Source organism: Trichomycterus rosablanca, chromosome 1, assembly GCF_030014385.1.
Source record: "Trichomycterus rosablanca isolate fTriRos1 chromosome 1, fTriRos1.hap1, whole genome shotgun sequence".
NCBI lineage: Eukaryota > Metazoa > Chordata > Actinopteri > Siluriformes > Trichomycteridae > Trichomycterus > Trichomycterus rosablanca.
The window spans coordinates 18,224,736-18,238,087 of record NC_085988.1 but is presented as its reverse complement, the minus strand read 5'-3'; the positions used below and the strand labels follow the sequence as shown (position 1 = coordinate 18,238,087).

Below are 13,352 nucleotides of genomic sequence, written 5' to 3'. Positions count from 1 at the left end.
ATTTTATCAACTCCACTTATCATATAGAAGCACTTTGTAGTTCTACAATTACTGACTGTAGTCCATCTGTTTCTCTACACACTGTTTTAGCCTGCTTTCACCCTGTTCTTCAATGGTCAGGACCCCCACAGGACCACCACAGAGCAGGTATTTTTTAGGTGGTGGATCATTCGCAGCACTGCAGTGACAATGACATGGTGGTGGTGAGTTAGTTGTGTGTTGCAGCAGCGCTGCTGGAGTTTTTAAATACCGTGTCCACTCACTGTCCACTCTATTAGACACTCCTATGTAGTTGGTCCACCTTGTAGATGTAAAGTCAGAGTCGATCGCTCATCTATTGCTGCTGTTTGAGTTGGTCATCTTCTAGACCTTCATCAGTGGTCACAGGACGCTGCCCACGGGGCACTGTTAGCTGGATATTTTTGGTTGGTGGACTATTCTCAGTCCAGCAGTGACAGTGAGGTGTTTAAAAACTCCATCAGCATTGCCGTGTCTTATTTACTCATACCAGCACAACACAAACTAACACACCACCACCATGTCAGTGTCACTGCAGTGCTGAGAATGATCCACCACCCAAATAATACCTACTCTGTAGTGGTCCTGGGAGAGTCCTGACCACTAAAGGACAGCATGAAAGCAGGCTAAAAAAGCATGCAGAGAAACAGATGGATGACAGTCAGTAATTGTAGAAACTACTAAGTGCTTCTATATGGTAAGTGGAGCTGATCAAATGGAGTGAGTGTAAAAACAAGGAGGTGGTTTTAATGTTATGGCTAATCAGTGTATGTATATATGACAAGTTTTAATGTAATGGGTGAAGTCAAACCAGGCCTATTTATAAGAGTACACTGAAGTCACCACTTCTAGAGTATAATTACAAACCAGAGCTTTGAAAAACCAGTCAAAGTTGCTGTGTTTTGTAAGAGAAGAAAAGCTGTTACAATTGTATTTGAGAAAAGAGCTGGGCTTTTATTTTGAAGTCTGTTATGCGTTGAGCAAAACGGAAGTTGTAGTAAACGGTTTGATGCTGGAATAGCTTTTCTTTACTATTTTAAAATAAATGATTTAATTTGACAAATACATACAAACTATTGTGGTATGACTTATTAAACATATATGGTAAAATAAGTCATATTTATATCATTAAAAGGATAAAACCCGGTCTCTGTTATGCAGTCGGACACAGGTCTGTGTGAGAGCTTTTGTCTGCTCAGCTGTTTAACTACACAATACTACTAATACTACTCTACTACATAGTATACATCTGTCATACTTTGACCATGCTAATTTTACATACTATCTAGTACGGTAGTATGTAGGGTTTTTGCGATTTAAGCTCATTCAATTCCATATATTTACATTGTCTAGATGTCATGTGTGTAACCAGTATTGCCCAGCTGTGGTCTTTAAATGCAGTCTGCTGTATGTTCTGCATTATTCATCCCTATTCAGCTTATTAGTTTCAGTAGGTGTGTTTGCACAGCTTACCAGAGTGGACTCTTATATAGTCTCATGTTCAGGACCACAGCTCTCAGGCACACTGGTCATTAATGTCCTGGTATTACTTGGTCCTGATTGTGTGTGTTTGTGTATTTGTTTTCGTGATTGTGACTCAGATTATGGTGGGACGACATCCAGTCGCTCTCGGGGAAAGAAGAAAACTGCTCCAGTACCAGCTGTGGACTCATCATCATCAGGAGCAGGCGAAGTGGGAGAAGGCCACTCCACACGTCCACAAAGACAGGCGCCTAATGGCAGGGGGAAAAGAAGCAGCACTGCTCCCGCAGCACACATTAATGTACACAGTGCCTGTCTGTCTGTCTGTCTGTCTGTCTGTTCCAGTATATGTTTGTTTGTTTGTTTATTAGTATTCTAACGTCATGTTTTACACTTCGGTTACATTCATGACAGGTACGGCAGCCACTCACCACACAAGGTTCCTAATTTCTCAAGGTTATATATCGAACACAGTCGTGGACAATTTTGTATCTCCAATTCACCTCACTTGCATGTTTTGGACTGTGGGAGGAAACCGGAGCACCCGGAGTAAACCCACGCAGACACGGGGAGAACATGCAAACTCCACACAGAAAGGACCAGGACCGCCCCACCTGGGGATCGAACCCAGGACCTTCTTGCTGTGAGGCGACAGTGCTACCCTGAAGTATATGTACTTCTCATAACCATCCTTATGACTTACACACACACACACACACACACACACACACACACACACACACACACACACACATAGATACAGATTAGTGTTTTTAATACTATCTAAAGGTATCTGCTACCCATATGGGCCAAACTGAGATTATGTTGTAGTGTCCATCACTCACCTTCTGTAATAGCGGTCAAAGCATTCATTACAGAAGTGCTCTACACAGGAGAGGTGGTACCATCGAGACGTGTAACCGTTTTTTGCGTTTTTTTAAAAAGATGCATTAAAACTGGTCAGACCACTATAGTGACACCACAGCAACAGATTACAGCCAAGTGCTGACAACATGCAGTTTACCTTTCAGATGCGCTGGCAAAACACACAGGGTATGTAGCAGGGCAGCCAGCTTTCTCACACCTCCAGAACAACCATCCGTCCATCCATTAATTCCTCCTTCTGGTTTTGATCATCTGTACATCCATTCACCCTCCCTCTCTTTTCTACACACTTCTTTTTGGCTTCATTCATTTTCCAAATCTAGTTTTTCACGGACCATCCATACATCCATTCATCCAGTATTCAGTTGTCCAAGATGTCGAAATCTAATGCAGAAAATTGAGATCCATAAAATTAAACACATTTTCCAATGTGGGCCCCATTAATAGGAGACTGATCTGGACTGCAGTCAGGCCAGTCAAGCAAACACACTTTGTGTCTATGAAGCCATGTGGTTGTAGCATGTACAGAGTGAGACCTGGCATTGTCTCAAATCTAGTTTTCCACGGACCATCTATACATCTATTCATATTCAGTGTTCAGTTGTCTGTCCAACTCTGAATGAATGATGAATTAGATACAGCCTTCATTAAGAAATAAATTTTTAAAAACGTTAATTGATATAAATAGACTGACATACTTTAATACATTTATACTAGCACTAAAGTGGCCTTTACTTTTTTTATGGGGGGGATTCAGTTTTCTATGTATATAAACTCATTTCATCCAAGTTTGCCTGTTCTCCCATCTATATTATTGTTTCTTCGTTTGATTGTATGTCTTTCCATCTGTCCTACCTTTCATAATGACTGTTTATCCGTCAAATGTCCCCCCACCATGGCTGGATTGCTGACCGGGCCAGTGGGGCCAGCGCCCAGGGGCCCTTGAGGTCAGGGGGCCCCGGGGGGCCCTGGCCCAAAACATTCTGCGATGCCTATCAACATTTATGATACAATATATTTTTATTTCCGAGAGCCCTCCATTTTAAGGATCCTCTGACTATTAGGGACTTTCACCCCAGGGCCTCTTGGGGGCCCTAGCCATGCTTTTGGGCCCCTTATGAAAATGGATGAGGCGTTGTGGCACTGCTCTGACTTCGACTTCTGGCTATTAGGGGTCCTAGGAAAGAGGGGGGCATATTTTTAGAGGGCCCTGGTTATGAGAGCCCCTACCAGGGGGCCCTAGAGAAGAGCAGGGCATACCATTAGAGGGCCCTTGATCACGAGGGCCCCTGCTATGGGGCCCTTGACTTCCATAGAAGTCGTTTACCATGGCTCCTTGACTTTCTAGGGACCTACAAATTGCCAGGCAAGCTACCGTATTTCATAACAGACGTTTTGTTGCAAATATGCGATTCAGGCCCTTACTTAATGTTTCTGAATTTGTATTGTTTCAAAATTATTATGTTCAATTTCTCTTAAGCGCAGAGACACAAATTAATTTTGCAATTTTGCAAATATGTAAATTTAAGACAAGCAATTTCAAGCAGTTTGAATGCATACACACACTTAACTGAGCTATTTGATGTTCTTTTCATGCCTGACAATATGTCCAACAGTGAGCTCACTTTAAAGGCTAACTCACTCACTGCAGCATATCCTTCAGATCTGAACATGAGCCTGGCAACTCTTTGCCCAGGGGCCCAGACTATCCTTAATCCGTCCTTGCCCCCCACCCATTTGCTTCCTATGTACTCATCTCCAATTCCCTACCATTGTAATCTTGCTACTAGAACTGTCCCCACACTGGCTGAGGAGGCTTGAGACTATCAGTATATCCGACACAAGGGCAGTCTCTGAATGCATTGTTTTACCTTCCTGCATCGGAGTCTCATAGAGAGCTACTTTGCATACAGAGAGACACACTTAGCCCTCCAGATGATCCATCACTTGTGCAGTTGCCTCTACCAGACAACAGAGTCCGCAGTTGTACAACTGCAATGAATTCTGCCCTTTCCCTTTAAATGGCATAGCCAGTCAGGCCTGGGCACCTGGCTAGGTCAATAGCTTCTTTGTTTGCCCGGGCGGAACGGTGGCTAAGTAGCACTGTCGCCTCACAGCAAGAAGGTCCTGGGTTCGATCCCCAGGTGGGACGGTCTGGGTCCTTTCTGTGTGGAGTTTGCATGTTCTCCCAGTGTCTGCGTGGGTTTCCTCCAGGAGCTCCGGTTTCCTCCCACAATCCAAAAACATGCAAGTGAAGTGAATTGGAGACACTAAATTGTTCAAGACTGTGTTTGATATAACCTTGTGAACTGATGAACCTTGTGTAATGAGTAACTACTGTTCCTGTCATGAATGTAACCAAGAGTGTAAAACATGACGTTAAAATCCTAATAAACAAACAAACAATCTTTGTTTGCCTATAGGGAGTTGTGAGATGACAGAAGGCCTGCATGTGTGCTCATTATTGTTTGCTTTTTCCTAAATCCTAGCCCAAGAAAAAGGCCACGGATGGCGATGAAGAAGAGGAGCAAGTTGAGAAGAAGTTCAGGAAGTGTGAGAAAGCTGGCTGCCCTGCTACCTACCCTGTGTGTTTCGCCAGCGCATCAGAAAGGTAAACTGCATGTTTTTAGCACTTGGCTGTAATCTGTTGCTGTGGTGTCACTATAGTGGTCTGACCAGTGTTAATGCATCTTTTTTAAAGATGTGCAAAAAACGGCTACACGTCTCGATGGTACCACCTCTCCTGTGGAGAACACTTCTGTAACGAATGCTTCGACCACTATTACAGAAGGTGAGTGATGGAAACTACATGTGGGTAGCAGTTACCTTTCGATAGGATTAGAAACACTAATCTAATATGTGTGTGTGTGTGTGTGTGTGTGTGTGTGTGTGTGTGTGTGTGTGTGTGTGTGTTAGTCATAAGGATGGTTATGAGAAGTACATATACTGGAAGAAGCTGTGGACAGGAAATGGCAAGAGCGAACCAAGTCTAAAGGCATTCATGGCTGACCAACAGCTTCCTTTCTGGGTGAGACAAAGACTCATGGTTTTTAATGTTTTCTTTTACAACAACTACAAACCCCATTTCTAAAAAAGTTGGGACATTTTGTAAAATGCGATAAAAACAAGAATGTAATTTGTTTATTCTCTTTTATTGTTATTTATTTATGTATTAGGATTTTAACGTCATGTTTTACACACTTTGGTTAGTTGTTAGCTGTTGTTTTCAGACCCCCTTTTTCCGTAGTCTTCACTTATTTCTGTTTTTTTCATTGCTCTTATTTTTCTAATTGTTTTTATCTTTTGTTTTTTCCAATTCCAGTTTTATTTCCATATATTTGGCCTTTTCACTTTTTTAGCTTTATGTTTCGGATAATTCTGATGATGTTTATATTTCTCCTTAAGCTTCTGTTGTATTGTTTTACACATTCTGTACACTTACACTACACCATTTCCGTCCCATTTCTGGTTTGTCCCCTCAGGTGCAGTGTACAAAGCCAGGCTGTGGAAAGTGGAGGCAGCTTACCAAAGACACTCAGCTAACAGCTTCAGTGGCTGCTACATATCGCTGTGGCATGAAGCTTAACAATGTTAAAGTATGAACTTTAGACAGACCTTGTACATACACATACAAATATTTTTCTATATATATTTTTTTGTTATTAATTATTGTCATTTGTTCTTTCTAAAGAGTGAAGGACAGAATCAGTGTTCTCAGCCCGAAGACCAGGTGAGTAATTGAATACTTTACACAGCCAAACGTATTTGGACACCTGACCATGAGCCTGTTGGACATATAGAGTGACCTCTATATGATCTTTTCAGCTTGAAAAACCGCCACACCTCTGATAAGGCTTCTGACAACAATTTGAAGTATGTCTGTGGGAATTTGTGCCCATTCTGTCAAAAGAGCATTTGTATGGCTGGTCACTGCACTGGTGTTGATTAAGAATGCTTCAGTTAATGTTCCAGTTCATTCCAAAGCTGTTTAGTGGGCCTGAGATTGGAGCTCTGTGTAAGCCACTGGATTTTCTTAGACCAGGATTTTCTACGTTTTATAGAAACAGGAACAGGAAAGGGCCTTCCCTAAACTATTGCTGCAAAGTTGGAAACACATAATTTCCTTTATATCATGGATTTATTACACCTGTTAGCTGGGCGGCACGGTGGCTAAGTGGGTAGCACTGTCACCTCATAGCAAGAAGGTCCTGGGTTCGATCCCCAGGTGGGGAGGTCTGGGTCTTTTCTGTGTGGAGTTTGCATGTTCTCCCCGTATCTGCGTGGGTTTCCTCCGGGTGCTCCAGTTTCCTCCCACAGTCAGAAGACATGCAAGTGACGTAAAGTGGAGATATAAACTTGTGAACTGATGAACCTTGTGTAATGAGTGGCTACCGTTCCTGTCAGGAATGTAACCAAAGTGTAAAACATGACGTTAAAATCCTAATAAAACAAAACAAACACCTGTTAGCAATTGAGGCGGTGTCCCAATACTTGTCCATCTTTGATGTCTGTCTAGTCATTATTACTATTTATCACTATTTTGGAACATGATCTTTAGACATGGTATTTGAATATACTATAGAAACATTGATCTCAGACAGTCAAGCTCATTTCTGTCTTCTTTTTTCCTCTGTGTGACAGAGAGTGGCCGGAGTGAGTGACAGTTGGTGGCCCTCTATGTTGATCTTACCACCGCTGCTGAAGGACAGCCCGGCAAATCCTTTCCTCACCGCTTATTACCCTGACTGTGTGGGCATGAGCCCATCCAGCTCCACCTGTGATTTACGACCGGAGCAACGGCGCAATATTCAGCAGCCACAGAGTTAGTCATCTTTTTTTGTCTAATGACAAATCATAAGATTTTTAATACTTAGTCGACTACTAATAGTTTTTTGAGGTGACTGTAAATATATTAAATATTAATATACATATTAAAATATATTTACCCTGAATTAAAGAATTACCCAAGACACCTGCCTTAAACTGGTCTTAAGGGGGTGGGGTTTGACCAAACTTTTACAATTGAATGTGGCTTTGTCCAGGGTAGTCCAACCTTGGGCCCGGTGTTTCCTGGTGGAACTGGACCCAATGCAGCCCTGTGCAGGATAAGCACTTAATAGAAATCAAATTAAATGAGTAAAAAAACATTCATGAATTAAGAGAGAGATCAATTGACTATCTACCGTTACACTTTTAGTCACATAGACTTACCTCTGAGATTTAGGACACAGTATGACACAGTATGTATCTAAACACCACCCTGCTGGCTGACCAGAGTTAAGGGGGAAATAAAAAATGTACAGACCTGTATGAAAGATGGCATATCACAGCGGGAGGAGACCCCGTCCGACCTCATCTCCCTCAGACATGGCCAACTGTGTTCATATGGACAATCGGCCAGGTCGGTGGCTCTGCTGAGATTCAAACTTGCGAGTTCTGACACTATGTCTTCAAACTTCATTACCGTAGTGGTAAAATCTCCTATCGATTATAAGACAGGTCCAGTTTTGTTGAATTCCAATTACTCTGACCTTAATTAGCAATGATTGGGTCACTGGAAACGGTCTGTTTGCATATTTTTTTTACTTAATCTGGCCCCAACAAGAAAAGTTTGGACACCCCTTGGATAGATATAGATATAGAAATAGATATACGCAGAAATACAAACCATAAGCAAACCATTTGCACTGTACAGTTCTAAGTGTGTGTGTGTGTGTGTGTGTGTGTGTTCTCAGTTCCAGGTCTTTGCCCATACTTCCAGCCTTTCTACCAGCCCAACGAGTGTGGCAAAGCTCTGTGTGTGCGGCCAGACATGATGGAGCTGGATGAGCTCTACGAATTCCCAGATTTCTCCCGGGACCCCACTATGTACCTCGCTCTACGCAACCTGATCCTGGCCATGTGGCACAGAGACTGTAAGGTACGAGAATCTGTCTGTGGGAGATGATGGAGAAGAACGATACCTTCTAACATTAGAATAGCTGTTTGCTTCTGATCAATGCAACAATTGTAGGGTTTGTTCAGATAACACACTGCCAGCGTTTTATGTCCATTTATTTTTGCAGATTTTAAACCTAAATAAATTCAGTTATATTCACTGATCAGCCATAATATTAAAACCACCTCCTTGTTTCTACACTCACTGTCCATTTTATCAGCTCCACTTACCATATAGAAGCACTTTGTAGTTCTACAATTACTGACTGTTGTCCATCTGTTTCTCTGCATGCTTTGTTAGCCCCCTTTCATGCTGTTCTTTAATGGTCAGGACCCCCACAGGACCACTACAGAGCAGGTATTATTTAGGTGGTGGATCATTCTCAGCACTGCCGTGACACTGACATGGTGGTGGTGTGTTAGTGTGTGTTGTGCTGGTATGAGTGGATAAGACACAGCAGCGCTGCTGGAGTTTTTAAACACCTCACTGTCAGTGTTGGACTGAGAATAGTCCACCAACCCAAAATATCCAGCCAACAGCGCCCCGTGGGCAGCGCCCTGTGACCACTGATGAAGGTCTAGAAGATGACCGACTCAAACAGCAGCGATAGATGAGCGATCGTCTCTGACTTTACATTTACAAGGTGGACCAACTACATAGGAGTGTCTAATAGAGTGGACAGTGAGTGGACACGGTATTTAAAAACTTCACAACGCTGTTGTGTCTGATACCAGCACAACACACACTAACACACCACCACCATGTCAGTGTCACTGCAGTGCTGAGAATCATCCACCACCTAAAAAAATACCTGCTCTGTAGTGGTCCTGTGGGGGTCCTGACCATTGAAGAACAGGGTGACAGCAGGCTAAAACTGTATATAGAGAAACAGATGGACTACAGTCAGTAATTGTAGAACTACAAAGTACTTCTACATGGTAAGTGGAGCTGATTATAGCCATACGTATGGGGACATCTGATCATAAGTTTATTGGACATTTTATTTCAAAAAGTGGACAATAGCCTCCACTCAGCTGGGAAGGTTTTCCACAAAATACAGTATTGGGGTGTGACTATGGGAATTTGTGCCAGTTCAGGCACAACAGCCCAAATTATGTCTTGATGGGACCTGGCTTTGTGCATAGATGATAGATGCAATGTCAAGCTAAAACAGTAAAGGGCTTTTCCCAAATTTATAGCCACTATTAATGATTTGCAGTTTCTTGGGCAGTGGTAGCTTAGTAGTTAAGGTATTAGATTTGGTATTGAATCTTTTGGGCCCCTGAGCAAGGCTCTCAGCCCTCCTTCAGATAAAAGCATCTATAAAACCAGGCAAGATCAGAAACAGCTTAGTCATTACAGACAAGCACATTTTCCCTGTGTTGCATTCCCAAGAGTCATGACGAGCTATTACGCTAAGTGGAAAGTGCAGATGTGTGAGTTCTGAAAGGTGAGCTCCCCGCAGGGTGCAAGCTGGAACAGGACCAGGCCCGTGGCGAGGAGAGGTGTAAACGATTTACGCTCTAGCCATGGAAAAAGGTCACTAACAAGCCTGTCAACAGCACTGGGATGACGCTTAGCAAAATGGCTTTTACCTTAGGGACAGACAAATTGTTCTTGCAATATACCCCATTCAGGATGTGACGGGTTTTTTTGTATTCCACTCCTTTAATTTTCCAGTCTAGTCATTTCCAATTCCCACCGCTTGCACAACCCCGATCTGATCACCACGCCACCTGTGGTCGCTTCTTATCACTTGCCAGTTCTGGCTTCCCTCACAGACTCGTATCGTGTCCGCCCTGCCCTCGCACAGGCACCCGGACCAGTCCTGGAGATTGCATATCGCAGCGGCAACGAGAACAGACCCTGTCCGACCTTTCCTCCATTGAACATGACCGTTAGTGTTTGTATGGACGCCCAACCAGGTCGGTTATTCTGCTTGGATCTGACCACTCCACAGTGGTGTGCTAGTGCATTAGACTGTAGCAGGGCAATTGTAGGCTAGTGGTTAAGGGACTGGACTAGTAATCAGAAGGTTGCCGGTTGCAGCCCCACCACTGCCAGGTTGCCACTGTTGAGTCCTTGAGCAAGGCCCTTAACCCTCAGTTGCTTAGACTGTATACTGTAAGTCGCTTTGGATAATAGCGTCTGCTAAATGGCAAAAATGTAAATGTAGACTACCGTGCCACCCGTGCGCCCCCCCCCCCCCCCCCCCCCAAAAAAAATACGACTTTTAAAACGTACAGCTTGAGACATAAATAGTGGTGAATGGAATCTTAATAATTTAATATTTCATCATTTTATATTAAGTTAATTTAATATCATTTTATTTTTTTATTTGTGCCACAGCTACATCCTGGCCAGGGTCACTGTGTGTCAGTTTCTTTTAGAAGAGTGTCTTTATTTGTCATATATACATACACAAGTGTACAGTACAATGAAATTCTTTCTTCGCATATGTCATGTTTGGAAGCTGGGGTCAGAACGCAGGCTCAGCCATTATACAGTGCCCCTGGAACAAAGAGGGTCAAGTGCCCAACAGTGGCAGCATGGCAGAGCCGGGATTCGAACTCTCAACCATTCGATTGATAGCCCAAAGCTCTACCCACTAGACTACCACTGTACCACTGTTTTTCCGGTGTGTTCGGAATCACTGTGGCAATGCAGTAACACACCCCAGACAGGATACCAGTTCATCGCCGGACCTTGGCCATCCCCCTTACTTCCCCCCTCAGACACAGCCAATCGTGTCTGTAGATGTTGATGCCGGATGGCCGATAGCACTGCTAGGAATTCAAACGCTGTATCAAAGTAGAAGTATGCTAGCGGAATTTACAGTCGCGCCAACTAAATGAAATATTAATAATAAAATAATGAAAAATAATTATAAAAAATCATAAAAAGCCTTTTAATGGCGCCCAGGTGGCGCAGCGGGATATTCCGCTAGCACACTAGCGCCGAGTTTCTGAACTCTTCAGAACGGCCGGCTGGGCGCCATCTGGCGGGCATAATTGGCAGTGCCTGCAGCAGATACTAATTGATCTGCAGGGTGGGGGCTGGACTATATGTGGGTGGGATCTTTATACGCTGTGTAAGGACCCTGATTGGCGGAAGAGACGCCACTGTAGAATGCCGGGGGGCGAGAAGAGGAGGGCTGTGCACATGTCGGAAGAGGCGTGTACAGCGACGTGCTCTCATCTGATGCAAACGGGTATCTCTCAGCAGCGGAACACAAATTGACTGCACTAAATCGGGACGACAATGGGGAGAAAATGCATTTTGAAAAAGCCTTTTAAAAGCCTTGGGAAGCCAAGTTCAGTCACCTCAGGTCACTATCAAAATGTTGGCATGTTCTCCACACACATGTGGGATTCCTCCTGCTGCTAGGTTGACTAGTGTGTTTCTGCTTTGTGGCCTTTGATTTTAGGTGGAACTGGATCCACCACAACCCTGATCACAATGAAGTTATCTGTGAAAATGAATAGAAAGAAAGATGAGCAGTTTTAATCTGCTAGTGTTAGCTTGATAGTAGTAGTTTGGTGGTTAAGATACTAGACTAGTAATCAAAAGGTTGCTGGTTCAAGCCCCAAAATTACACACTTGCCACTTATGCGCCCCTGAGCAAGGCTCTTAACCCTCTGTTTTCACAAGTGTAAGTCACTTAGGATAAAAGTGTCTGTTAAACACCGTAAATGTAATGTTCGATTGCTCTGCAGGAGGCTCTGATGCCACAGAAGTGTGCCCCTCATGTGATCGTACGAGGGCTGGTACGAGTGCGCTGTGTTCAGGAGCTCCATAAAGTTCTCCACTTCATGACCCGCAAAGGTTTAATCAACACCGGAGTGCTGCTCACCAAACAACCTCTCCTCCCAGAGCTGTACCGCAAAGTGAGTCTACATAAACTTTCCTGACTGGTAACTACCCATGCCAGCGATCTGAAAAACAATGGCGGGTCACAAATCTAGGCTGACGATCTTTCTCTGTCTCTCTTTTCTTATTCTCATGTTCGCAGGTGAAGGTGTTGGTGATTGGTGCTGGAGCTTCAGGCCTCGCTGCTGCCAGACAGCTGCACAACTTCGGCATGCAGGTCAGACTCACATGTACATTGCTCGGGGGCCAGACATTGGCATGAACCAACAAGATTCTGATTACTAGTCTAGTACCTTAACCACTGAGCTACCACATGTCAGGTTGTTTATGCATCATTGGAATAATTTACATATACATTTACATTTTCAGCATTTAGCAGACGGCTTTATGCAAAGCGACTTACAGTACAGTGACAGTATACAGTCTGATCAATTGAGGGTTAAGGGCCTTGCTCAGGGGCCCAACAGCAGCAACCTGGCAGTGGTGGGGCTTGAACCAGTGACCTTCTGATTACAAGTCCAGTACCCTAGCCACTAGACTACGGCTTGCCCCTATTCTTCGTTGCAATTTTGCATCGGTTTTTCTCCTCCGTCCACATCCTGGAGGATCAGCTACAGTGTCATGGGCTGTAAACTTCTTAAAGACGTTGTTCTTTAGAGGTGGACTTGCAGCCTTGAGATTGTCCATGATTTGCACATTTTGTCATTCCAGACAATTTTGTCCAGTCTGTTGCTGGAAATCTGTCTAGAATGATCTCAGATTCGAATTTTTGGCTTAGCATATTTCTGTGTTATGCCTAAATCACAATACACAATTTTTTACCAGATTTTTGCTCGCCGACAGGTCGCTGCTAAATGTGGCAGCTCGGAAGCAACTCTGCGTTCACTCGGGGATCGAAACTCGGTTCTCGATCGCTGTCTCTGAACTGTTCAAGGACTCAATCCGAGCAGCTCGCAAAGTGCTCACAGACCGAAGAAAAATATCCAGCATGATAAATATCTGGACCAGTCGTCAAAATCATGTACTATGAAAGGCATTGCGAGCAGGTTGCGACTGGCAGCGAGTGCTATGTCGAACTACAGCCAATGAAAATGCCAGATATGGGGTGAGCTGTAAATATGTGGTTCAGGGTTTGGATTCATTTATTTTTCCTCCTTGC

At 43.7% G+C, this 13,352-nt stretch overlaps 1 protein-coding gene across 1 annotated transcript in view; it reads left to right on the top strand.

Annotated features, from left to right (window-relative positions):
- The first annotated feature begins 1,040 nt into the window (after nucleotides 1–1,040).
- LOC134303132 (lysine-specific histone demethylase 2) overlaps nucleotides 1,041–13,352 on the top strand; it is a 28,765-nt gene continuing 16,453 nt past the window's right edge. The window contains exons 1-11 of the mRNA XM_062988477.1: nucleotides 1,041–1,189; nucleotides 1,620–1,801; nucleotides 4,875–4,996; nucleotides 5,087–5,176; nucleotides 5,302–5,413; nucleotides 5,868–5,981; nucleotides 6,077–6,115; nucleotides 7,027–7,207; nucleotides 8,121–8,305; nucleotides 12,040–12,210; nucleotides 12,336–12,410. Of these exons, the coding sequence (XP_062844547.1) occupies nucleotides 1,174–1,189; nucleotides 1,620–1,801; nucleotides 4,875–4,996; nucleotides 5,087–5,176; nucleotides 5,302–5,413; nucleotides 5,868–5,981; nucleotides 6,077–6,115; nucleotides 7,027–7,207; nucleotides 8,121–8,305; nucleotides 12,040–12,210; nucleotides 12,336–12,410 (1,287 nt within the window). The 5' untranslated portion in view covers nucleotides 1,041–1,173. The remainder of the gene's footprint in view (nucleotides 1,190–1,619; nucleotides 1,802–4,874; nucleotides 4,997–5,086; nucleotides 5,177–5,301; nucleotides 5,414–5,867; nucleotides 5,982–6,076; nucleotides 6,116–7,026; nucleotides 7,208–8,120; nucleotides 8,306–12,039; nucleotides 12,211–12,335; nucleotides 12,411–13,352) is intronic.